Source organism: Rhinolophus sinicus, chromosome 2 (assembly GCF_057876585.1).
Source record: "Rhinolophus sinicus isolate RSI-liver-muscle chromosome 2, RSI-T2T, whole genome shotgun sequence".
NCBI classification, from domain to species: domain Eukaryota; kingdom Metazoa; phylum Chordata; class Mammalia; order Chiroptera; family Rhinolophidae; genus Rhinolophus; species Rhinolophus sinicus.
This window is the reverse complement of record NC_142502.1, coordinates 114724805-114747923: the sequence shown is the minus strand read 5'-3', so window position 1 is coordinate 114747923 and position 23119 is coordinate 114724805. Positions and strand designations below refer to the sequence as shown.

Genomic DNA, 23119 nt, shown 5'->3' with positions numbered 1-23119 from the left:
CGCAATGGCACTGCACAAGCATGTATTGAGCCCCTCCCAGGGGCTGGGTTCTTGGTTAGGTGCCGAGGATATGACATACCTGGGAGCACACAGGCTGATGGGGTGGGGCGGGGCCTCCCTGCACAGGGTAAAGCATGGTCAGGACAACATGGGAGTGGCGGGGGCACAGGGAAAGGGACAAGGCCAGGCTGCTTCCTAAGACTCTGTAGCCTCTTAGGCCTTATCAGAGGAGGTCTGTGGTCAACAATCAGCTTTGCTGAGGGACAGCAGGCAGACTTTCCCCAAGGCCCACGTTTGAAGGACTTAGCAATAAAAGTTAGAAATACCAAAAAAACAAACCAAAAAATCCCTCAAGGCCAGGCAAAGAAATTATTAAGAATTCATATGACCTTTATGTTTTTTAATTAGTGAATACAGATAGAGAAATTGCCAAGGAGCTGGATTTGCTTCCAAAGGTTGTCTCACTTCCTGTGGCCTTGCTTGGAGGCTTGTCCCACTAAAGTTCCCTCAGGAGGAAGAAGATGTCTTCCCAGGGCCAGCAGGCCCAACTGACACTATGTAAGATGCGTGGGTGGGGACCTGGGGGGAGGCCCCTCACTCTCAAGGCCATGTGCCCATGAAGGCTCATCCAGGCAGAGTTCCTGCCCTGGGGGCCTGGCAGGGGGCAACAAGCCTTGGCACAATGGCCCCCGGGCCTCCAGCCACTAAGGCTAGCAGCCCCTAGGAAGCTCACAGAGGCACAGAGGGATTTTCTCATCTCACATGCCTGGTCTCTCTCCAAAGTGGTCAGAACGCACTGCTCACAGCAAAGGATCTGCTTCTTTCTGGAGGGACTGGGAAGGAAAGAGCTGTGTAAAGGGGAAAGGGTGAGAGTGCCAGGGGGGAGAGGGGAGGGTTGTAGGTGAAGCCACAGAAGGCCCGGGGAGTCTGATCTGGGACATGCCCTGGTAATAGTGCCTAAATTAAAATAAACAGGCAATGACTCTAGTGTGATACTTGTTTAAAAATAAAGTCAAAATAAGAATAAAGAAATTTTGGCCAAGGGGAAAAAAAAAAAAGAAAGCCCCTCAGTTAATCCACAGTCTAAAGGGGGGGGGGGGTCGGGGAGAGTCCTCCCATCACAGAGGCTCCTGCTGCCCCCTCTGAGTGGAGAGGACAGACCTGCTCTAAGAGCTCCCCCTGTCCCTTGGACTCAATGCAGATCTGTCCCAGCACCTCCTATAGTTCTGGGACAACTGAGAGCGACCTCCTTCCCTCAGCGGGACAGACTCTGTCAGCTCCAGCTCACAGTGGAGGGGACCATGGGCGATGGTCCCCCGCAGGCAGGGAGAAGGGGTGGGTGGTCAGAGCTGGTCTCAGCACCCGCTTGGCAGACCCCCAGGGGGCAGGAGTAGGAGCTGGTCCACCTGAGCGTGGACGCTGAGGTCGCTAATATTAACGCACCCCGCGGAAAGGTGAAGGGACATCAGAACAGTTAAAGCAACGGTTACTCCGTGACTCGTGGCGCGCCATGCTGGAGAATTTGAGGGGCTTAATTATTGATGGTTGTCATTCCTAAGGGATGGTGATGACCTGCGAAGAATGCACAACTTAAATGGCTTTGTCCTGCCCCCTCAGGAGGTGGCTCGGGAGGTGGGAGCGCGGGGGCTTGGCCCTGCATCCGAGCCCCCGCCCTCCCTCGGCAGGCCTGCAGCGTGCCCTCCCAGTGGGTCAGGGCGGCGCCCGCAGCGCGCCCTTCTGCCAGGTCCCCTGGGGCGCGCCCGGCGGGAGGGCGGGCAGGGCAGGCGAAGGCCGGGGCTCCTCCCTCCTGGGCCCTGCGCCCCTACTCTTAACCCGCGCGCGGGGACGCCTGGCCACTGGGCTCCACTGAGCCAGAGAGCGGTCATCGCGGAGCCGGAGCTGCGCGTCCCGACCCAAGTCAACGCAGCCCGCAGGCATGGCCCCCGCAGCGGCGTCAGGAGGCAGCTCCTTGCCCAGCGGCTTCGCGGTCTTCACCACTTTCCCCGACCTGCTCTTCATTCTCGAGTTTGTGAGTGGCGGGTGCGCCCGCGCCGGAGAGGGGCGGGATGGGCAGTTCGTACCAGAGCTGCAAGCTGCGCGTGTCCCGGGAGCATCCGGGGAGCGGGGCCAGGGTGTTGAGGGTCTCCCCCGACCCGCCCACCTCTCCGGTCGCTTGGCCCCTTCTAGACTAACGACAATGGGGGACACAGTCGCCAGGACTTAGGGGGAAGCAAACGCTCAGCCTGGGGCAGATGTGCGAAGCGGACCAGGTCCCTTGGTTGCGCGCGTTCCGAAGCTGCGTCCCCCACCCGCTGGGCATGGGCGGCACGGAGGAAGCTCTGCCAGGAGAGCGACGTCCGCCTAGAGGTGCCCAGCTTTCTGCAGGGTTAGGATTTCGGGTTTGAAAACCAGCAGAAGAAATCTGAGCAGCAGCCGCCGGGGCCTGGTGTGGTGGGAGGGGCTGGAGCCGGGTGGGTCTCCTCCGGCCTTTGAAAGTTTCCAGCCAGTGAAGGTATTGAAGACAACTTTGATCTGGAAATAATAAAACAGGCCGGGTGATTTGCTCCACCACAGTCATCCCGCCCTGTGGGGGTGGGGGGAGAGGCTGGCAGAGCCTTCCAGTCTGGGCTGACCTTGAGCAGCCGTCAGAGCCCCCACACCTGCGGTGGATCCCTCCTTGCCCTGGAGCGTTGAGCTCCTCAGTGGCTGCGGGATGGTAAGGCCTCCCCAGGGGCCACCAGCTCGAACCTGGGAGGTAGTGTGCTGTGTTTATTCTGTGGGTGCAGAGCGTTGCCCCTGGAATCTCCTTTCCTGCACCCCCACCACAGAGGGGGCTGCCTGGAGAGTTGGTTGGAAAAGAAAATGGTCAAACCTGATTGTTTAAAAACCGGACCCCGGCTTCTTCATGCCTGACTGATGGAGGTGGGAGGGTGACCACCAAAGGGAGCAGGTTCTGTCATCCATGGAGTGTTTGGGGGGAGGCCAAAGGGGGCCCAGGTTGCCTGGTACCACCGGATCTCTGAACTTGTGAGAGCTGAGTTGAGCCCAAATCTGGGTGTATCCAGAGGTACTTCAAACCCTGGGGTGAGCCAGAATCAAGGAAGTGACATCTAGGAGAAGCCCTGGACACCACTAAGCCCTGCCCCCCGTTTATAGAGAGGGACACCCCCACCCGGAGAGGGGAGGGGCTCTCGCACCCACTGGAACATTCTTTCCCCTCATGTCTCATTCCATGGTTCTATGCAGCACTCAGCCTGTGCTTGCCTGAGGCTGGATTTCTGAAATCGAGTGTGCTGTGCCCTCAGTTTGGGAACAAGAACCTCACCCCTCCTTCCGAGGCTACTGTACTGCTTTCACGAAGGCAGGGTGTGCTGGCTAAGGGTGAGGTGTGACGGGGCAGGGACGTTTTTAAGCAACAGGAGGTCTTCCTAGCATCTCTTCAGTGGCCCTAATGCATGGCTCACTAAGCCTGTGTAGCTACTTGGGCAGCATTAGAACAAGAATCATGAGAGAGTGTGCCAGGTGGGTTCCACGCGAAGGGTCCTGGGGGCCCTCCCACTCTTGCCTTCATGAGAGGGCTCTGATGACAGCAGGTGGTGGCAGGTGTCAGCTCCTGGCTTCACAGAGGGGACTGCTGTCTGGTGGTATCACAGCTTAGGGTAAGGGATGCCCCTGAGGGTAGGAACATTCCAGCCAGACAGGGAGATATTCAGATGTGGCGACAGGAGGACCCCACGCCACCCCACCTAGTGAAAGGCAAAAACACGATGCGGAAAGTATAATCGGCCAGGAATTAGTGGAAACTTACTCCTCCAGGATGGTGTGTGAACTGTGGCGGTGGGGGCTTCCAGAAGAAATTATTTTCCTTTGCTGGGACACTTCCCCCTCAACTGTCTTAGAAGATTTCTTGTCCTCCACCTCAGCCCCTGCTCCCCACCCACCCCCATTTCCTGAGAGCTCTGTATGGCTTTTTCTAACTCTCTGGATTGGGGGTGGTCTCACAGGGGTTCTCGGGGAACAGAGAAGAAAGCACACACAGCCCTATAAGACTCCTTCTGCACGGATTATAAACACAAAGCTGTCTGCATCTTGAGTCTTGACGTGCTGGGAGGGTAGAGGGTTAAAGGGCCGAGGAGGTGCTGCCACCCTGGGAGTTCTTTTTAATTATGGACTATTACAACTCAACAACAGAAAGATAAACAGCCCAATTAAAAAATGGGCAAAGGACTTGAACAGACACTTCTCCGAAGGAGACATACAAATGGCCAACCAGCATATGAAAAGATGGTCAACACCATCAGTCATTAGTAAAATGACATCAAAACCACAGTGAGGGGCCACTTCACACGAAATTAGGATGACTATTATATAAAAGAGAAAAAAAAAAAGAGAAAATAACCAGTGCTGTCCAGTATGTGGAGTTGGAACCCTCATACATTCAAGGCGGGGCTGTAAAATAATTCCCCTGCGGTGGAAAACAGTTTGGTGGTCCCTCAAAAAAACTGCCATGTGATCCAGCAATTCCACACCTAGGTTTATAACCCAAAGAAATGAAAGCAGGGACCTGCCCAGGTACAAGGACATATGGCTCACCATCTGGGCTGTGGAAACAGCTCAGATGTCTGTCAGAGAATGAACAAATTGTGGCCTATCCACTCAATGGCATATTTTTCAGCCATCGAAAGGGATCAAGTGCTAACACATACTACAAAGTCAATAAACCTTGAAAACTCTATGCTAAGGCAAGGAAGCCAGGCCGAAAAGGCACCTATTGTCCGATTCCATTTATATAAAATAAACAGAGTGGGTAAATCCATAGAGACAGAACAGAAACTGGTGGTTGCAAGGGCCTGCGAGGAGAAAAAACAGGGAGCAATTGCTTAATGGGGACAGGTTTTCCTGGAGGGTGATGGAGAACTAGATAGAGACGGTGATAACACAACACTGTGGGTGTATTAAATGCCATTGAATCAGTTTGAAATGGTTAGTTTTGTGTTGTTTGAACTTTACGTCAATTAAATTTTTTTGAATATTTCAAGTATTGCGGAAAAGTATATGAAATAACTTAATAGGCACCCGGGTAATTATTACTCAACTTTGTCAAATCTTAATATTTCTCCTTATTACTTGTAGTGTTAAGGAAATAGAGCTTTTCAGATGGCCGTGAGGCCGCCTGGACATTCCATTACTACTGTCCTCCTTGTGTCCTCAGGATGACCCCTAGGCCATGGTGAACTACAATTAGCCCTGCTTTATGTTTGCACACTTTATGAAAACAGTATCGTCCTACAAGTTTGTACACGCTCACACTGTGTTATCCCGAGGTACACACCTCGGGAGCAGACATGCGGGGAGGCCGACTGTCTCTTAATTAAGCTCAGGATCCCCACTTGCTCAGCCCCTTCCCGGCCCCTACCCCATTTTGTATTCTTTTATAAAGAAGGTCCCCAAATTGTATCAGCTTCAGGCTAAATCTGGACCTTCCCGGCCCTCACCAGCAGCCTATGAAAGTCACCATTGTTCCTCGTTCTTGCCACACTTGGTAGCATCAGATTTTGTAATTTTCTGCTCATCTAAGGGGTATGAAATGCTTGACTATTTTTTAAATCTCGTCCAGCGAGTGTCTGGCTGATCACTCACAGTTGACTGTCCCATGCCTGACCTCCTGGTAGCCTGGGAGGCGCAGGTGTCACATCCCAGCCTCCAGGAGTCACCAGGATGGAGCTCACCCCGCTCCCAAGGCAGGGAAGGGAAGGGAGGTGGCTCGGGTGGGGCATAGCAGCCTCCCCAGGGCCCAGCAACCCTCCCCAAAGCTGACCTCTGACCAGAAGTGAGCACCCCCAGACCCACACGGGCCGTGCTGCTGTCACAGGCAGTGGGGGCATAGGTGCACCCCATGGGCCTGGAACATTCAATGTCTCCCCTCCCCCAGCAGCTCAACCCAGGCTCTGCTTCTGGCCTGTCCTGGTCCCCTTCCTATGGGGACTTCTACTTTTGAAGTCACAGTCTGTTTCCTCTTCCTCCTCCTCCTCCTCCTAATTCAAGACCTTCATGATAGTTGGCCACCATTCACAGAACAGGATACTGACACAGGATGCTTTTCGTCTCAGCTCTGGCCAGAACCCCAAGAGGAAACCTCACACAGTGCCAGGACCCCCTCTCCCCCCACCCCCAGCCTATAAGAGAGGTGAAGCCACTCACATCCCAAGGATGGGGTTAAGAGAACATGTGTGAGGGGATGCCAGCACCTCTCCCTGCATGGGGAAAGGCATCATTCTGGGGGGGCGATGGGGGTGGGGGGGCCACCTGGAATTGGTTACAGTGAACTGGGTATAGTAGTTACTCAAATGAGACCGTTTCTGTGACCCAAAGTGACTGGGGAACTTTTATTACTTGAGAGTGACCAGACAAGTCCTGTGACCTGCCCTAGATTTTCACCTGCCAGGATTGGGCACTGGGGGTCGGGTGGGGCAGGATGATAAGCCATTTTCTGGCAGGTGGACCACATTCTGGCTACGTGGAGAAGGCAGCCTCTGGGAGAGAAGAGATGCAGAGTCATAGAACCCCAATTTTGCAGAGCTGAGAGGAAACTGAGGCTCAGAAAGGAGAGGCAGCTTCTCGGGTAACAGGGTCTGCAGGGTGGCACTTCCTGCAGTGACAGCAAGTCACATCCAGGCTCCTGTATTTCCTGAGGCACTAAGGCGAGGGCAGGTCATGGGTAGCCAGCCTACCCTCTCTGATGTTTCTATTGGGGGACAGTGCTCAGTGAAAGGCACCCTGTCTGCTCCTGGGGAAATTTCGTGCTGCGCCAGCCAGGGACCTCGTCTACAGTCACCAGAGTGTGGGGGCTGGCACTGCTGGCCAGTGCAGGACGGTGGCTGAGCGTGGCCTTCCCTGGCTGTGTCCACAGGCTCCTGGCCTTGTCCTTGCCCTCTCTGTCCTGTTTAGAAGGGGGGAGGGCACTGCCCGGGTTTCTCCTTTCCTTCTCTCAAAGGGAGGGAAGAATTCTAGGTAGAGGTCTCAGGGGGTTGTTCTCGGTTGAGAAGTGACTTTTCCGGTTTGTCAAGAGCCAGAGGCCTGCTTTGATCGGTGACTTTGAGCTGTTCTCTGCAAACTGCTAAGTGTGTTGGTGGGGCTGGGCTCGGGGGTGGGTGCACATGGCATCAACCAAGCTGCCTTGGAAAGAGTTGCTCTTAAGCTGGCCAGGGGAGGTCCTAGGCACCCTCTCTCTCCAAGTGCTTTCCAGAGACAGTAAAGGGGTTCCAGATGCCGCTGCGTGGGTGGCTCACGCCAGGGAGAGAGGCTGACCATTTGCACCTGCACCCACCGTGCCCTGGAGACTGGGCCAGCGGCCGAGGTGGGTTCTGAAGCCTTAGGAATGGCGGGGGGTGGGGCCTGGGCCACCTGAGGCCACCCCGTGCAGACCAGGCCCGGATGGAGTTGGGGGCTGACACGGGGATTCAGCTCAGAACCCGCCTCCCCACCCACAAGCCTGGTGGCGGCTTCCTCCCTATCAAGTATCAGTTCCTGGACATAGTGATTTGGACCAAAGGCCACCAGGGGCAGGCGACAATAAGATCCCCCAGCTGGCGTTCTGTTCAGTGCTGATGGTTGTGAGCACAGTGGGTGAGAGGCAGCCTTGGTGTCTGAAGCACAAAAGCCATGGGGACCTGTAGGCTGATTACTTGCAGGTCCTGGCTTTGTCCATATTACGGGCCCCACCTGCCTTCCACGTTTTTGTGGAAGAAAGGGCTTGGTTCCTGGTAGCTCCTGCTGGCACCAGGGTGGCGTGAGCATGGATCTTTGCCAGCCTTAGCTGCAGGCTCTCTACCGCTCTCATCTCATTCAGAGCTCGTGTTCTGCCTGCATTGGGGCAAAGCAACCCCTGTGTTGAACCACGTTAATACACCAAGGCCATAGGGCCTGAGAAAAACATGTAGGGACTAAAAGAAAAGCCTTGTCACCAGCCATCGCACACTGGTATGCAGGGCAGTGGGAAGAGGAAGGCCCAGGGCCAGCTGACCTGAAATTCCATGCCAGAGCCCCGTCCTAGCAGAATGCAGTTGGGTGGGAGGGGAGGGGCAGGAGGGAGGGAGGACCCCAGAAACTGCTGGGTCCACCTCTGAAGGAGGACCTGAGGGGGCCAAGGGTACAGGCTTGGGGGTGGGGCTCTAGGAAAAGAGCTACTGGGGAAGGACAAGAGATGAAGCTGCACCCCCACACCTGTTAGTGGGGTGCAGGTGGTGACACAGGTCTTGTTGATGCACTCAGCGGTGAGGACCTGAGGACCGCAGAGGGGGAGGTGTCCTGCAGAGTTCTGGTCTTTTGTCCTTAAACACAGATCTTGCAATTCTTTCCCTGAAAGAACTGAGCCTATTGAGCAGGGGAGGGGTGGGGGCAGGCCCCTCTCCCTGTGATGACTCTGCAGCCTCCTCTCCCAGCCCTGGACAGGCAGTGGCGTGGGCAAGGTGAAGGCTGGTGGGCTCTGGGCTCATCCGCTCTCCCTCCACCTTCCTGTCCTTATGCGGGACTTCAGGCGGCCTGCCTGTGGGTCGCCTTGGGGACCTGCCACAGACACGGAGGCCTGACCTGGGCCCTTGGAGCTGCAGGCCCTGCATCTGCAAAATGGGGACATGGTAGCACCTATCACCAGGGTCTCTGTGAGAAACAGGAGAGTGTAAGATGCAAAGCTCTTACAGCACGGGATGCACTTGGTCACTGCTCAGTAGCTGTTAGGGGCAATTATTAGCAATTCACCAATAACGCAAACAGCGGCTCTGAGACCAGCTGGCTGGTCCCTGCTGAAAGGGGGCTGTGAGGCTCATCCCGCACCCCCTTTTGCCTTGGATGCCCTGCTTGGCAGGGTGTGCAAGGCAGGGGGTGAGTGAGGTTTGGGAGTGTGTGGGGCTGTGGAAGGCGCACTTGACTTGTCCCCAGGATCACCAAGTACTGCAGACCCCACTCTCTGTGGGGTTTTCCCAGGGCTCCTTGGCTTGGAGCTGCCCTGGCCAGCGAAACATGGCAGCTCTGTCCTGCCTCTGTCTGGGGGGCAGGGGACTTCCTGAGCCTCTCTCCTGCCAGCCTGGTGCCAGGACAGGTGGGGAGAGCTTTGTGAATTCTAAGTGTGACAAAAATTGCTGTATCTGCCCAAAGGCGAGGGAACCAAATACCTGTGAGCCTGGGTTTAGACCTTTCAAAAACGATTTGTCACCCTCTGTGTCAGTGCATCACCACCTGGAAGGGCATCAGTCCAGGGGGAGGGGCAGGCCCCCACTTCCTCAGCCTCCATCCTGCCCTGTGCTGCTTGCTGCTAAGCCAGGCAGTTGGACTGGGGGGCCTTCTAGGCACGGAACCCCCAGCTCTGTGTCTAAGGACCCTTTCCAGAACCAGCCCCGCCCTCCTTGCTGGTCTCCATCCAGGGTGCTCCTTTGGTGCGGGTGGTATGGTGGGGCTCAGTCCTCTATCCTTCAGGCCTGGGCTCCCCCAACACCTCCACCTTCCACCTGGAAGCCCACTCTGAGAACACCCCCTTACTGGCTCTCAGCACCCGTCCTGCTGGCCCCTGCTGCGGTCTGCCACCTGCCCGGACAGTGAGTTTGTCCACGTCCCAGCACAGACTATGCACCCAAGCAGCGTTTGTGGTCAGCGTGTTCTGGTAGGACAGGGGCCAGCATCTGGTCTCCCACCTGGCTAGTGTTTCTGAGTCACAGGATGAGTCCTAGACCCCAAGGGCAGACTGAATGTGAAACTAACAATCACCACTGATTCCCAGGAGATCCCACAGGACCCTTGGGAGAAGTGCTGGCCCTGTAGGGGCAGTTTGCAGGTACACACTTGTTCTGTGTGTGCTGTCATTGCCAATAGACTCTGTGACTCCCATTAGATTCCCATTACTGCCTTTGTGGTTTTTTGGGGGTTGTTTTTGCCTGAAGTACTCCCACCTCGTCTAGCGTGTCCCCGGATTGTCTTTCACAGGCGGCTTACCTGCATTTTCCACAGAACCTCCTGTTTCTGTTTATCCTGCTGGGCAAAGCCAGTGGGTATGGGCGTGGTTGGGAAATTTTCCATCCTACAAAGGACATGCCTGAGGCAAGCCCCTCGTTTTGGGGTCTGAGAGGCCTTCTCATTCATTCAGTGACTGTCCTCTGCCTGGAGAGGGAGGTCATGTCAGCCATCGTGCTCACGGCCGAGGTGTGGTGGGTGTGACGGGGCAGAAGGCTTCCCTGCCACCTGAGGGAAGTGGGGTACAGGACCAAGCAGGGGCCTCCCCCAGGCCACACTCGCCCTGTTCACATCAACTATGTACGTGAACTCACCCTCCAGCTCTTTCAATCCCCAAACTTCACACACAGACTCCAGGGCCCCTAAGTCTTGGTCTTGCCTTCAGATGAAATGAAGGGACACCCTCTAAGCCTGGCTTGGACGGGATGATGGCATGATGGGTGCTCCCTGGGAGGGAGGGGCCTGCTGGTCATGTGGCCAGGAGGACAAAGTAGCTAGTACAGGTAAACTGAGTCGGGAACCTCAGCACCACCCCCAGTGCGAGCCTTGGGAGAGCATCCACGGTCAGACTCCCAATAGGCTGCGTTGTTAGCTGCCAGAGGGGGTGGGGGTGCCCTCAGACACCTCCCCATGAGTCAGAGTAAGGCATCCTGTACAAATTGCTGAGCTCTGTCCCTGTCCTGGATGTGGGAGTTTAGCTGGGAACCCTCACCAGGGCCCAGATACCTTCACCAGGACCTGACACTGCCCTTGGACCCTGAGCTACTCCAGTGGGCCTGGTGGCAAGAGAGAGGACAGGCTCTGTTCAGCAGTGTGTCTTTGGATAAGGCCTGTTGCCTGGGTGCAGCTGCCCTCAGGGCTGACCATGCTCCTGGTCGCTGTCTTAAATGCATGAGTGACAGGGTGGTGACCAAGTGAAGAAAGTGTCTCCTTGGACTTTCTGGGAGCTGAGTTTTTCCACACGAGGGAGGTGACGCTCATGTAAGAACCAGACAGGCGGCGTGAGCCCCTCTGTGTCTGCTTCCTGCCATTTGCACCCCTCAGAGCAGGCGAGTCCCCAGCCTCCCTCTCAGACCGGTTTTCTGAAGGGAAGAGCCAAGGGACCCTGGGGAAGGCTTCAGGATTTGGGGGTCTTGGGTCTTTCCCCTCGGACTCCCTCTGTGCGTCCTCCTACCACCTAGTGCTAACGTCCTATTCTGGACAAATCGCCTTATGCCCTCCAGCATTGCAGTTACCCCTGAATGCTAGACAGTCCAGTGAGTGTGGACAGTTCCAGCATCACAGAGTGGGGCTGCTGTTTCTGGTGGCCCCCAGAGAGTGCCCATGGGCTTGGTGACGAGTCTCCCCTGCTATGGCCGTCCTTTCTTTTCCTTCCTGGGCAGACCTGACCCAAGTGGCAGGATGGCTTATTGCTGGGTGCACAGCCCACAGTCTGCAGCATTTCCTTTACTTCTCAGAAGCTCAGGGCACACACTTCCCTGCACATGAGCCTCCAGGCCCTCTGAGCTGTAGGGGCCACACCACCAGGTATGTCTGTGGAAAGCCCCGTGTGGGGAGTCCTCTTTGGTTCACGTCTTGACACATTACTGGAAGAGCATCTGGTGGTGGAGACCCTGACAGAGTAGAGTGGAGACCCAGGAAAATATCCAGAGAATCTGAGCAATGCCTCTGCACTGAGCTCAGCTGTCCGGGGCCTGTAGCAGAGACAGTGGGTGATTGTGGACTCCGAGCCGGTCAGCCCAGCACGAGCAAGGGCACCACCCTGCGAATCTCAGGAATGTGCATGAGATTCCATTCCCCCTTTGTAACCAAGGCTCATTGTTTGAAGGAAGGCTTCTCATACTTTCATGTCCTTCGTGTTTTTTCCGCAAAGGCAGACACATTGTTCTCCACTTTCGATTTCTGGGAGATCATAGGTTTTTGTCCTTTTGATGCTTTTGAAGTTATTTTTAAATCCTGGGTCCCAACAAGGTTTGGAGTGGATAATTGTGCACGTGGAGATCCTAGACCTCCTGGGAGTCTCACGTGGTTACAGGTGAGGCTTTGCCCCATCACAGGACAGTTGTGACAGCTCACAGTGTGACAGGTGTCTGCAGGTATACACTCATTTCACCCCAGCTGCACGGGTGGGTGCTGTCGTTACCATTATTGGTCACATAGGAAACAGAGAGGCTAAGTAACTTGCCCGGGGACAACAGGCCACCCAGCTGGTGAGTGGTGGAGCTGGGATTCAAGGTCTTCTCTAAAGTGACCCAGAACCATCCTTGCCTGCCCGCTGCAGATTAATGCAGAAAGGGAAAGAGAACCTTCTCTGAGTTTACACGACAGGTACCCCCAAGATGATCTCCCAAAGAAATTGTTTCCACAAAAATCGTTCGATTCCGTAGACCACAGAGGTAAACTCTTAAGTCTTTGAGAATTCTATTGTCTCATTTTGTACATTATCTTTGGTTCTGGGACAACCACTACTCAGCACTCTGATGGGTCTGAATTGAAGATGGGTTTCCAGTCCTGAAACACTGGGGTAGGTAAGGGCCCAGACCACCAGCTCAGCCCATGTTTACAGACACTGAGGCTGTGTCCTGGTGAGGCCACTGGAGGATGAGCTCACGCTCAAGGTAAGACAGGGACTGAGGCTTAAAGAGAGGAAAGGAAAGGAGAGGGAACGGTACAGCCAGAACCCAGGCAAGAACTGGAGTGGTGTCCTCGCTGGTGTCACCAGACAATGGGACAGGCACTGGGGACAGAGGTTACCACGAGCTGTGTGCCAAGGAGCACGTTAAAACACCTTCCAAGGCCTTTGACAAGAGCTTGGATGTCCGTTTCTTGTTCTGTAACTGCCTCTCCTCGGTCGCGTCAGACCCTGGACATTGGTGTTTTTTTCAAGGTGTCTCGGCGATTCTAGCGCAGAGTGAGGGCTGAGAACAACAGAGTGTTAGCCCAGGGCCCACCCCACTTTTAAAGCTAGGGGACCTGGGGCCCAGAGACAGAGTTCCATGCAGGGGACTTAAAGATCTTTGTCTAAGACCTTCTCTGTCATGGCAGATGGTGAGCTGGGTGCAGGCAGGGCTGGTGGGAAGTCCGGCCCGTTGACAGAGATGAGCAGAAACTGGGACCAGACCACCAGCTGTGACAGTACGATTTCAAGGTGATGACCTCTGAGTATGTGCCTCCTGGATGCTGGGAGGCACTTAGAGTGTTCTTTACAAAGGGAAATGCTTGAACCCTCACCTACCCCCTTGCTCTTGACAAATATTTGGCCAGTGGGGTCCTGCGGCTGGGAGAGAGTGACTGCTCCCTGCCCAGGATGCCTTATCTGCTGGGTGTGGGTGCGGCCCTGCGGCTCTGTTTGCTCTCTGGGCCCTGGTGGGTGGAGAGCGGCTTGGTCGCATGATTCACACCAAATCTCAGCTCTGCACTGAGCAGCCTGGGAGGCTTCCCGCCGGCCCAGTGGTCGGTTCTGTCTCGAGGCTCACCCTCCTTTGAGCCCCATGTCCTGCCGTCCTTGCCCCTGGCTCCGTGCACAGCTCCCCAGCCTCCTTACTGGTGCTTCAGTGAGTCCTCTTTCTTCCCCGCCAGAAAGCTACTTCTTGGCCCTTTGGCCAGGCTAACCAGCTCAGTCCACTGCTCCTGCAGGACTTATTGGGGCCCTGCCCCAGCCCACTCGGGGCTGGTGAGCTTCCACCAGTGTAACTGCGTTTGTTTCCACTGGGTGCAGGCCTCCTGAGTGAGCGTGTCTCACCCCAGCTGTAGGGTGCTGCTGCACCCAGAAGCTTCCCACTCACATCCCTAGTTTTAGCTAGTTTGCACCCGCGGCAACGTGGGGAGACAGCTGCAAATTGCCACTTAGGAAGCGGCAAGGAGGCTGGATCACTCCTATAGCCTCCACCAGGGAGGCTGTGGCGCCCTGCTCAGGGCTCAGTTGCAAATGCCCTGTGGTGCGGCGCTGCGGGAGTCTCAAGTGCGGGAGCAGAGCCCTCATGGTGGTTACAGCTTCTGACACAGATCTGCACTACGATTCTCACGACAGCGGAGTTTGGGTCCAGGGCCCTTACCCTACTGTTCCACCTCAGGGGCCCGTGTGGCTTCCTCCCGCAGCAGCCTCCCTGCCTTTCTCCCCTGGGCATCTCCTGGGCAGGCCCACTGCCCATCTCCTGGGAGCAAAGCCCCGGGTTTTAATCATTTCTTGCACTGCGGACATTCCCTTCATCACGTGATGTGTAACTTAAAATGTTTCTGGGATAGGCGGAGTCTGAGGCATCTTGCCTATACAGACTTCCCTGGGAACCACGGTTCCCCCACTCTTCCCACCTTGGAGGCCCCAGAGAGATGAGACACGTTCACTCAGTGCCCCCCAGGTGGTGGGGGTCAGAATGGGCTGTGGGATGCTCTGTGATGATAGAGGCATTTTATAAAAGTGCCCTTGAGAGAAAATTTCTCACCTTGAAAGACATTATGCTGAATGAAAGAAGCCAGTCACAGAGTCCACATATTATATGGTCCCACTTGTGTGGAAGCTGAGGCCAGGGACATCTACAGAGATAGAAAGTCGGTGAGTGGGGGCTTAAGGATGGCTGTGGAGGGGAGAGACAGCTAAAGGCTACAGGGTTTCTTCTGAAGTGATAGAAATGGTCTAAATGGACTTGGGATGATGTTTGCACAGCTCTGTGAATATGCAAAAAACCACCGAATTGTGCATAGTAAATGGATGAACTGGATGCCATGTGAATGATATCTTATTAAAGCTGTTTAAAAAAATAGTTTCTCCCCACCATCTTATGGTGAAACCTACTGCTATAGATAGAACATGCAACTGAAAGAAAGCATAATTTTCTAAAGGACCTTTGAAAGGTGGGCTACACCCACAGGGGGGCTGGGGGCTTGAGCTCTGAGGTGGGGGGAGGCAGGGGCTGGGATTGAACACAGTGGGGCTTGTTCCTCTGGACACGTTCTTACCACAGACTCCAAGAATCTGCGTGAGAAAGAGGTGGGTCAGAGAGTGAGGGAGAGAGAGGAGAAGGGCGGGAGGGGAAACGGTAGGGGGGAGGGAGGGACAGAGAGAGAGGGAAGGAGGGAGAGAGAGATGGAGAGGGAGACAGAGAGAAGGTATTTTCTAGGGAGCGGGAGCGTAGTCTTGGTCAGAGAGGTAAAAGCACACACCTGAAGCAGGAGTCTGGATTAACCTCGAAGCTTCCCTCTGCCCCTGGGTGCCGGGAGCTGGGTGCCAAAGCTCTGGCCATGTTCAGCGAGTGCACGCTCAGGAATCCATGGCAAACATTCAAGATGGTGACCTCACTGTGACCTTATGTGTGTGGCCTTTGGTCCCTTACCCAGCCACGTGGGGAAGTGTGGAGCTGGAAGAGGCCCAGTTAACTGGCCTGCAGACCGGGATGTAACAGCCACCTCCTCAGGTGTTGCCGCCAGGTACCACCTGTGCATTCATTTACCTCATATGTATTTTACAGTTACTTCTTTTCCAGAACAACTGTCTTGTAAATAAAAAGTCTCATTATCCATCTCCCCTCTGCCCGCCCGCCCTTGGGGCCCATGCGCCAGGGGAGCCCCAGACCCCTGGCCCCGCCCCGAGCTCGGCTCCTTGTCTTAGTCAGAAAAAACAGACAGTGAAACAGAGAGTCGTCTTCCCAATGTGGCATGCAGTGTTCCTCAATGCCATTGTCCATGGGCCACAAGCGCCTCTGGCCCCCGGGGCCCACACGGGTTCCATCATGAGTGTGTTCCCCTCCACGGGCATTGCAAGCTGTTCCTTTGGGATTGGGTCACACATGGCTGTAGGTCACCACAGGACCCTGAGGCTAGTTAGCTAACTCAGAGACTGATGCACTCTGGGCAGGTGTCCCACCCCCGGGCTTAGCCATGAGCAAGTCCATCACCTGGTCAGGGAAAGTGCCATTTTGTCACTAACAAATACTCCCATTTTGTGCTCAGTGCTACAAAGGACAAGTGCAGGGCTCTCTAACGCCTGTCCCTGACTTAGACTGGTCCCCCTGGGAAGGTCACCCCGTGCCCAGGCAGAAAACGCTTAGGAGAAGAGTGTCCCAGCCCTTGTCTGCCCACCAGCCCAGCGCGAGACTGTCCCTCTTCTCCATGTGGCACTCTGGTGCCTCCCCAGTCCACATCCTGGGTGAAATCTGCACACACATCTGACTCTGTGGCTGTGTGAGGACTTGTATTTAAGTGATTTTGCTCTGGTTGTTATACGGTGTGGACTGCGTCCTCCTGGCTCTGTGACGTGCTTTCAGGAAACCTCAGGTTCATTGGTAAGAAAGCTTTCTGGGCACAGACGCCCATGTCTGATTCATTAGCCAGCTTGGTTTCCGTAAGTCCAGATTCCTCACTGCACTGATTTTCCACCCAACGTGATTCACTCAGCTGAGAGGCTCAGAGAGCACCTGTGAGGACAGTGTACTTACCCAGCAGGTGGGCAGGGACTTCAATGAATGACGGGCCCAGATACTCAGGACAATGGTGCCATGCAGCCCTGAGTGCCAAGCTACCACAGTAGCTTGGAGCCTTTGACTACAAAGCCATGTCTACCCATGTCTAGCTCCGAGCCAGGCCTTGTCTGAATGGGGGCGGTGCGTGGGGCTGAGCAGATGTCACTGGGATGCAGGGTGACAGGGCGAAGGCAAGATGTTCAGAGAATCTCAGTGTGGGTTTGTGCGCTCTTGTCCGTGGGGGAGTGGCACTGAGGGGCATTACTGACCACAAGGCCTCCTTGAAAACAGGGGTCTCACTGTCCCTGTGGACATCAAGGGGGGTGGGTGCCTGCTTCTTTCATGCCTGTCCTAGGCCACCTGGGGACACTGGGCTGATCCGGACTCTCCACTGCAGCCCGGACTCCAGTCGTCAGAGCACCTCCTGGATGTGGGAATTTCAGGGGCCAAATTTCAAAAAATAAAAAATAAAAAAGGTAATGATGTAGTGTACCTAATTTATTTTGCTGGTCACTACCATTTCATAAAAGAAAGGACACTTGAACATCAAAATAGTAGGAAGGCTATAACCTCAGAATAAAGGACAACCCTTCTAATGACGATACTGGATGAATGACGTAAAGTCATTTCTTGGGGTTATGAGTTACCTAACGTCCTGTGCCTCAGTTTCCCCATTTGGGTCAGTACCTTGCTCAGAAGGTTGTGAGGATTAACTGAGTTCATATTTTTAAAGCGCTTAGGACACTGCCTGGCAGTGTCCTAAGCGCTTTAAAAATATGATAAATACAAAAAATATGATAAATACAATAAATGGGATCTAAGCATTTGTTAAATAAAAAAATTGTAATTGTATATTTTTTTCAAACAAAAAGGCAAGCAAGCAGGGGACTGGGAAGATTGGGCTGGATCCAGGGGGAGCGCTGGGAGGATGGGAGTCTCCCCAGAAAGGAAACTGCCCACCGCTGGTCCCTAACTCCTCCTGTTCCCTGCCCAGCGTGGCCTCTGGTCTGCCCACTCCCAGCTCATCCCTCCTCCCCTCTGCAGGTCTTTGGGGGCCTGGTGTGGATCCTGGTCGCCTCGGCACTGGTGCCCATGCCCCTCATCCAGGGCTGGGTGATGTTCGTGTCTGTGTTCTGCTTCGTGGCCACCACTGTCCTGCTCATCCTGTACATAATTGGCGCCCACGGCGGGGAGGCTTCCTGGGTCACCCTGGTGAGTGCCAGCTCCTCATGTCTGGGGGTGAGCAGTGTTGGACCCCATCCTCTGGGAGGCTGCCCCGGAGACATTCCAAGGCCAAGCTGGCCAGGCCTTCAGCTCTGAGCTGCCCAGGTGGCCAGGTAACAGTAGGATGAGGTGGCTGTGCTCACTGCCTGCTTTGCTTTCTCCTGTGTGACTGCCTTCTACATGGATAACCAGCAGCCCAGCCCCCCCTCTGCCCTGCCAGGTGCCCACTGGCCCCTGCCACCACCCCAGGAGGGCTGGTCTCCATCTGGTCCTGGGGGCTGTTTTTGGCTGCCCAGTGTGAGATGCTTACTGCCCAGCTCCCAGTCACGCCTTCTAAAGCAGGGTCACCAGAGAGGCAGTAGGAGAGGGGAGAGGGATAACCTATGGTGTCCAGTCTGTATAAATTCTGCCTTGGGCCCCATTACCTGGAAGGGGGTGGGTGCGTATGGCTGGGCCTCTCTCTCAAAAGGCCTCTTACTGAGACTTTAAAATCACTTCCAAATTACAGCTTCTCAAAACTCTGTTTGCTTTTAAACATACCTGGGCCCCCTCACCCTAAAAAAAACAAACAATGAAACAACAGTGGAAATGGCCTGGGCCTCTATCTCTCTGCACTGGCCAGTGAGGCCACATCCAAACCAGGACTGCAACCACGTGTGACCTTTCTCAGATCCACGGAGAGAAAAATGCATTCACTGGGCAGTGCTGGTTAGACAGCTGAGGGGAGGGGGCTGGCGGCTGTGGGGATGGGCAGGTGGGGGGACAGGGACCTGAGCCCTGCTGGGCCACAGCCACCCTGTCTGCATGTCGGGGCCCATCCCCCATGCCCCTTCTGACCCTGCAGGACGCTGCCTACCACTGTACCGCCGCCCTGTTTTACCTGAGCGCCTCGGTCCTGGAAGCCCTGGCCACCATCCAGATGCACAACGGCTTCACCTACAAGCAGTACCACGAGAACATCTCCGCAGTGGTGAGTCCCACACACCCACGTGCTCACGGCTCCCGCCTCCCTGACCGTTCTGGCCGAAGGCTACCCGGCACCTCCCCGCTCCCCATTTTCTTAGCTCACTAAGGTTTGAATGAGGTAAACCTTCCCCTGGCTTCTGAAGAAGCAAAGCCCCGAAGAAGGGCAGCAATGTGCCCAAGACCCCCAGGCATCAGTCAGGGCTGTGCTGCCCAGGCGTCCATGCCTAGGGGGCTGTCCAGAGGGCGGCTGTGTCAGGAGACATGAGAGCTGAGTCTCCAGGAACAATCTCATTTCATAGTCCCAGCAGCCCTAGGACGTAGACAGTTATTGCACCTGTTCCACAGATGGACAGCCGGTGCACCGAGAGCGTGGACAGCTCCGAGACCACAGGCATTGGGGGGTCCTGGTGTCCAGCCACTCGGGTCCCTAGGCTGTCAATGAGCGGCTGGTCTGCTGTGGAAGCACAGTCAGGCACAGGGAGCACTGACACCAAGGGGGCAAAATTGAGTGGCCAGTATGTCGCCAGGCCCCGGCTCTGGGGCTGGGGCTGTGGGGTGGCCCTTCCAGGCCCAGCAGATCCAGACGCCCTCTGCTGTGGGTGTTTGCTGCTTCAAAGGCCTTTGTGATGTGAGGCTCTGTCCTGCCTGACAGCTGAGCCCCTGTGGGAGGAGGAGGGGCCAGAGTCACATCCCTTGTGCAGGTAGGTCCCTCGCGGCCTCTGAGCCTTGGCTTGCTCATCTGTGAAATGGGTGCACTTCCTGTCCGGTTCCCTGGAGGACCACGGACATAGTAAGCAACTTCCTCTGAGTTCTTCCAGTGAGCAGTGGGTGGGACAAGAGCTTGCACTCCCTCAGCCCATCAGCGGGACAAGTAGGGATGCCTGCTGTGTGTAATTTGGGGGGCAGGTCTCTGAGCTCTAACAGGGACACTGTCTGATGGTAGAGCCAGACCATCAGTGGACAGATGGTAAGGTCCTTTTAGTGGAAAGGATGAGAATGGCAGGGAGCCGAGAACAGATTGTTTCATAACACTTTTCCCAGGGTCCCACGTACTTACTCATGGTGTCAATGAGTTTTGAACTGTGGGGATCGTTTAAAATGTAAGACAACGGTTCAGAAATAGCACTCGTCAGATTTCTAGTGGTCGACTATGGATTATGCAAATGTGATGATAGCCAGCTCCAGCTGCCAACGAGGAAACCCGCACGGATGGCCACATTAGGCTCTGGCAAGGGCTTTGGCGAGGGTGCTGCTCCTGCTCCCAGAGCAAGGGGTCTGTTGCTCAAAGCCTTGCCCGCTGTACCTCTGGGACTGTCCCCCGCCCTGGGGAAGCCACACACTCCCCTTAAGCTCCCAGTCCCATAAACACGGCCACCTCATGGTCCCTGGCACCCCTCACTGTCCCACAGTGAGAAATGGCTCCCATGCTGGCCCATCTCCCCAGATGGCTGGTTCATAGACAGCAGCACAGCTGGGCAGCACTTTGGTCACTCTCCCTTTCCTTGGGAGGCTGGTCACCGTTCTAATGACACTGGTCATCTCCCGTTCTCCTCAAGAGCCTCATATCTCCCGCACCCCAACCCAGAAGCCGTTTCTCCAGGCAGACATCACCAGGGCATGTGGCAACCATTTCCGTCAAAGCGCAGCAAACAGCTGAGATTGGAGCCAGGATGTGGCCAGTGACTTGGTGGAGCCGCCCAGATGGGGGGCATTCATGCCCCTGCCGGCTGGACAGGCCTCCAGTTGAGACCCACTGGCCCCTACCGTGTTCCGACATTTTTACTTTTTTACTGAATGCAACAAACACCCAGAGAAGTGGGCAAGCGTACAGCTTGATGTGTTTCCACAAAGGGGACTCCGCTGTGTAACCAACATCCCGACCACGAAACAGAGCAGAAGGAACAGCTCCCAGGGCCCCTTTCTTATCCTGCCGCCATCCCTGTGCACCCCACCAAGGACAGCCCCTGCCCTGACTTCTGGCTGCCGGGTTCAAGTCCGCTTGCTTTTAAACTCCCTGTAAATGGGGTTCTTTCATGCCCAGCTCCTTTCTCTCAACCTCAGGCCTGTGAGGCGACCCACATGGTTGGGTGACATGTATGGTGTCCATTCTCATCGCTGCATGCCCCACGTTTTCGTTAGTTGAGCTGCAGCTCCATGAGTGTGCCCAGGCAAAGTTAGTAGTGCCAGAATCAAGACAAAGCTGTCCTCCGCAGGCAGACGCCCTGGGCTGAAACCACCACGTGAAACACGAGCCTAGTTCCGTGTAAAGTCACGCCTTTCTATGCCAAGTATCAGTGGCACCAATGCACAAGGCAGGGGTCACAAATACTTGGGATTCAGCCCCAGCCCCCACCCAACCACAAGCTGCCCTTTGGAGGGGACCCCTGGCCTGTGGGCCCCCAGGACTGCTGGACTTGACTGAGGGTAGCTAGAAATTTCTGCAGACCATCTGGAGGTTTCTGAGTCTGTGGAGAGCACTAAAGTCAGCTGCTTAGCGAGAGAGGTTTCTGAAAGCTTAAGAATGTCCCTTAATGTCCTTGCCTGTCAATGTCTGTCCCCAGCGTGTCATTTTTTGGCTTCACTTGGAAAACAAGCCCCTGTTTCTTGTGGGGACTTCCGAGGTGCTTCTGCAGAGAGTTGTCACTGGGTCTGGAATTGCCCAGATGGTGACCTGCTCCCTGCTGCTGGGGGAGGTGTTTTGGGGTGCTGCTTACTCAGATGTGACTGCTGGTTTCAGGCCGGCAGTTAAGAGTCCCCGGATGAGTTGTCTTACATTTGTTATTAAGTAACTCAGCTCACTCATCGCCTCTGGCCAACGAGGCTGAAGGGCTCGCCCATGTGTGGAGGTGGGGACAGAGCAGCACGGCGTCACCACTGTTTACGGGCATTTTCCAAAGTCAGGGAAGCGTGGCCACTGGGAGTGCTGTGCCTGGCCGGGAAACTCTTGACCCTGCATCCAGGGTCACAAAGCCAGGTGCAGACAGTTGACGAGGGGGCAGGCAGGCCTTTGGGGAGGCAGCCACTGGAGTGGGCTGTTAGGAACAGATGGTGCCCGATGAACACTGCCGGCAGGGCCACTGACAGCCGCCAAGTGGCCCTTTGCCACATTACCAGGACCTCCGTTCCCAGTGCCAAAGTGGCTCTCTCAGTAAGCCCCCCTTTTTTGCAAAAGCTCAAAATCCCTTGTCAGTGTCACAGCCCCTTACTTCCTGTGGCGTCAAGAATCGTAGACTACAATTCTGATGGGGCCTGAAGAGGTCCAGGCAGCATCCAGACCTTCACCAGAGCTAGCAAACCCACGTGCTGAGGCTGCTGGGGTCCCAGCCGGTGGGGGGTAGGGGGTTCTCCACAGGCAGTGCCTGGTGCCCTCCTGCCTCTGAGGCCCCCCTTCCAGTTGGGTGGCACCCACATGGTCATGTGACATGGCTGACGGTTGACCCTGCACACCAAGCCCAGTGGTCACCGGGAGCTCTGGGGCCACATCTGGGCTCTGCGAGGAGGGATGACGCATGCGCAGTGGGAAGCGGTGGTGGCCGCATGCGGCAGGTCTGTCGTCCTGAGCGCCATGGGAAGGGCCCGCCCCCTGCCCACCCACTCACGGTCATCTGTCTTGGTTGTAGGTGTTTTCGTACGTAGCCACTCTGCTGTACGTGGTCCACGCAGTCTTTTCTTTAATCCGATGGAAGTCTTCGTAAAGCCATGGAAGAGCTGTAGCTGAGAACCCAGATGCTGTTAACCGATCGGCCGCCTTCCGGCATCACGTTTAGAATGCAGACATGCTCGCCATGGTGGAAAAAGAAAACCAACCAAAAACAAAAAAACAAAAACAAAAAAAACCAACACTGTTTCTTGTGGGTGATATGTTTACTCTCCTGTAGACCTTCAGTCAGGGTTGGGAACCAGCCACCTTTAACCTCCAAAGACCTGTCTTTCCTGGGTAATTTCCTGTTGTGGGAGAGTGGTGGGGGTGGGAAGTGGGGGCTGTGACCTGAGACACCATGGAACAAAGACCCTCTGCTGACCCCTGGGTGGGTCTCCAGAACTCTCCACTGGAATTTTCCAAGGGCTCTCTGAGCACCCATGTTGTGGTGTGTTTCTAAGTCTTCATGGAAAGTAACACCCACCCAACAAATATAATATTTGCAGATTGCAGATGTCCATGGTGGAAAATGATAAATCTTTGAAACACTTCATAAAGTGCCTTTCTGTTCAATTCCTTTGCGGGTGTTTTTGCATCGTTTTCAATTCCCCCGTGTCAGGAGTGCCATCATGTCATCTTTCTTTCTGAGGAATCCTTGGCTCAGACTGACTCTCTACAAGCTGCATCAAATGGCAGTTCAGGTGACAGCAGCTGTAGAACCCTTACTAGCCAGGAGGCTTTGCTGGGGGTGGGGGTGCGGGGCTTCTCCCACAAGACTTTCTCTTTCCTCCCATCCCATGCCGAGTCAGTTTTACAATGTGCAGTTTCATGT

The 23119-nt window shown here is 55.3% G+C and overlaps 1 protein-coding gene across 2 annotated transcripts; it reads left to right on the top strand.

Moving 5' to 3' along the window:
- Positions 1 to 1753: 1753 nt before the first annotated feature.
- MAL (mal, T cell differentiation protein (MAL blood group)) lies at positions 1754 to 22860 on the top strand. 2 transcript variants are annotated; one of them, XM_019725852.3, is made up of 4 exons: positions 1773 to 2029; positions 17502 to 17669; positions 18526 to 18651; positions 22268 to 22860. In XM_019725852.3, exons 1-4 carry the CDS (start codon positions 1937 to 1939, stop codon positions 22340 to 22342), a joined length of 462 nt encoding a protein of 153 aa, XP_019581411.1. In that variant the 5' UTR covers positions 1773 to 1936; the 3' UTR covers positions 22343 to 22860. The 2 variants fall into 2 exon arrangements, with proteins under 2 accessions (XP_074188610.1, XP_019581411.1); XM_074332509.2 differs by lacking the exon at positions 17502 to 17669 and having other exon boundaries at positions 1754 to 2029.
- Positions 22861 to 23119: the final 259 nt, after the last annotated feature.

What these genes read in the sequence shown, in the direction of transcription:
- MAL (XM_019725852.3), top strand. Translation starts at nt 1,937, where the DNA reads ATGGCCCCCGCAGCGGCGTCAGGAGGCAGCTCCTTGCCCAGCGGCTTC. An exon ending in TGCTCTTCATTCTCGAGTTT is followed by an intron (nt 2,030 to 17,501) that starts GTGAGTGGCGGG and finishes TCCCCTCTGCAG; the next exon opens with GTCTTTGGGGGCCTGGTGTG. An exon ending in AGGCTTCCTGGGTCACCCTG is followed by an intron (nt 17,670 to 18,525) that starts GTGAGTGCCAGC and finishes CTGACCCTGCAG; the next exon opens with GACGCTGCCTACCACTGTAC.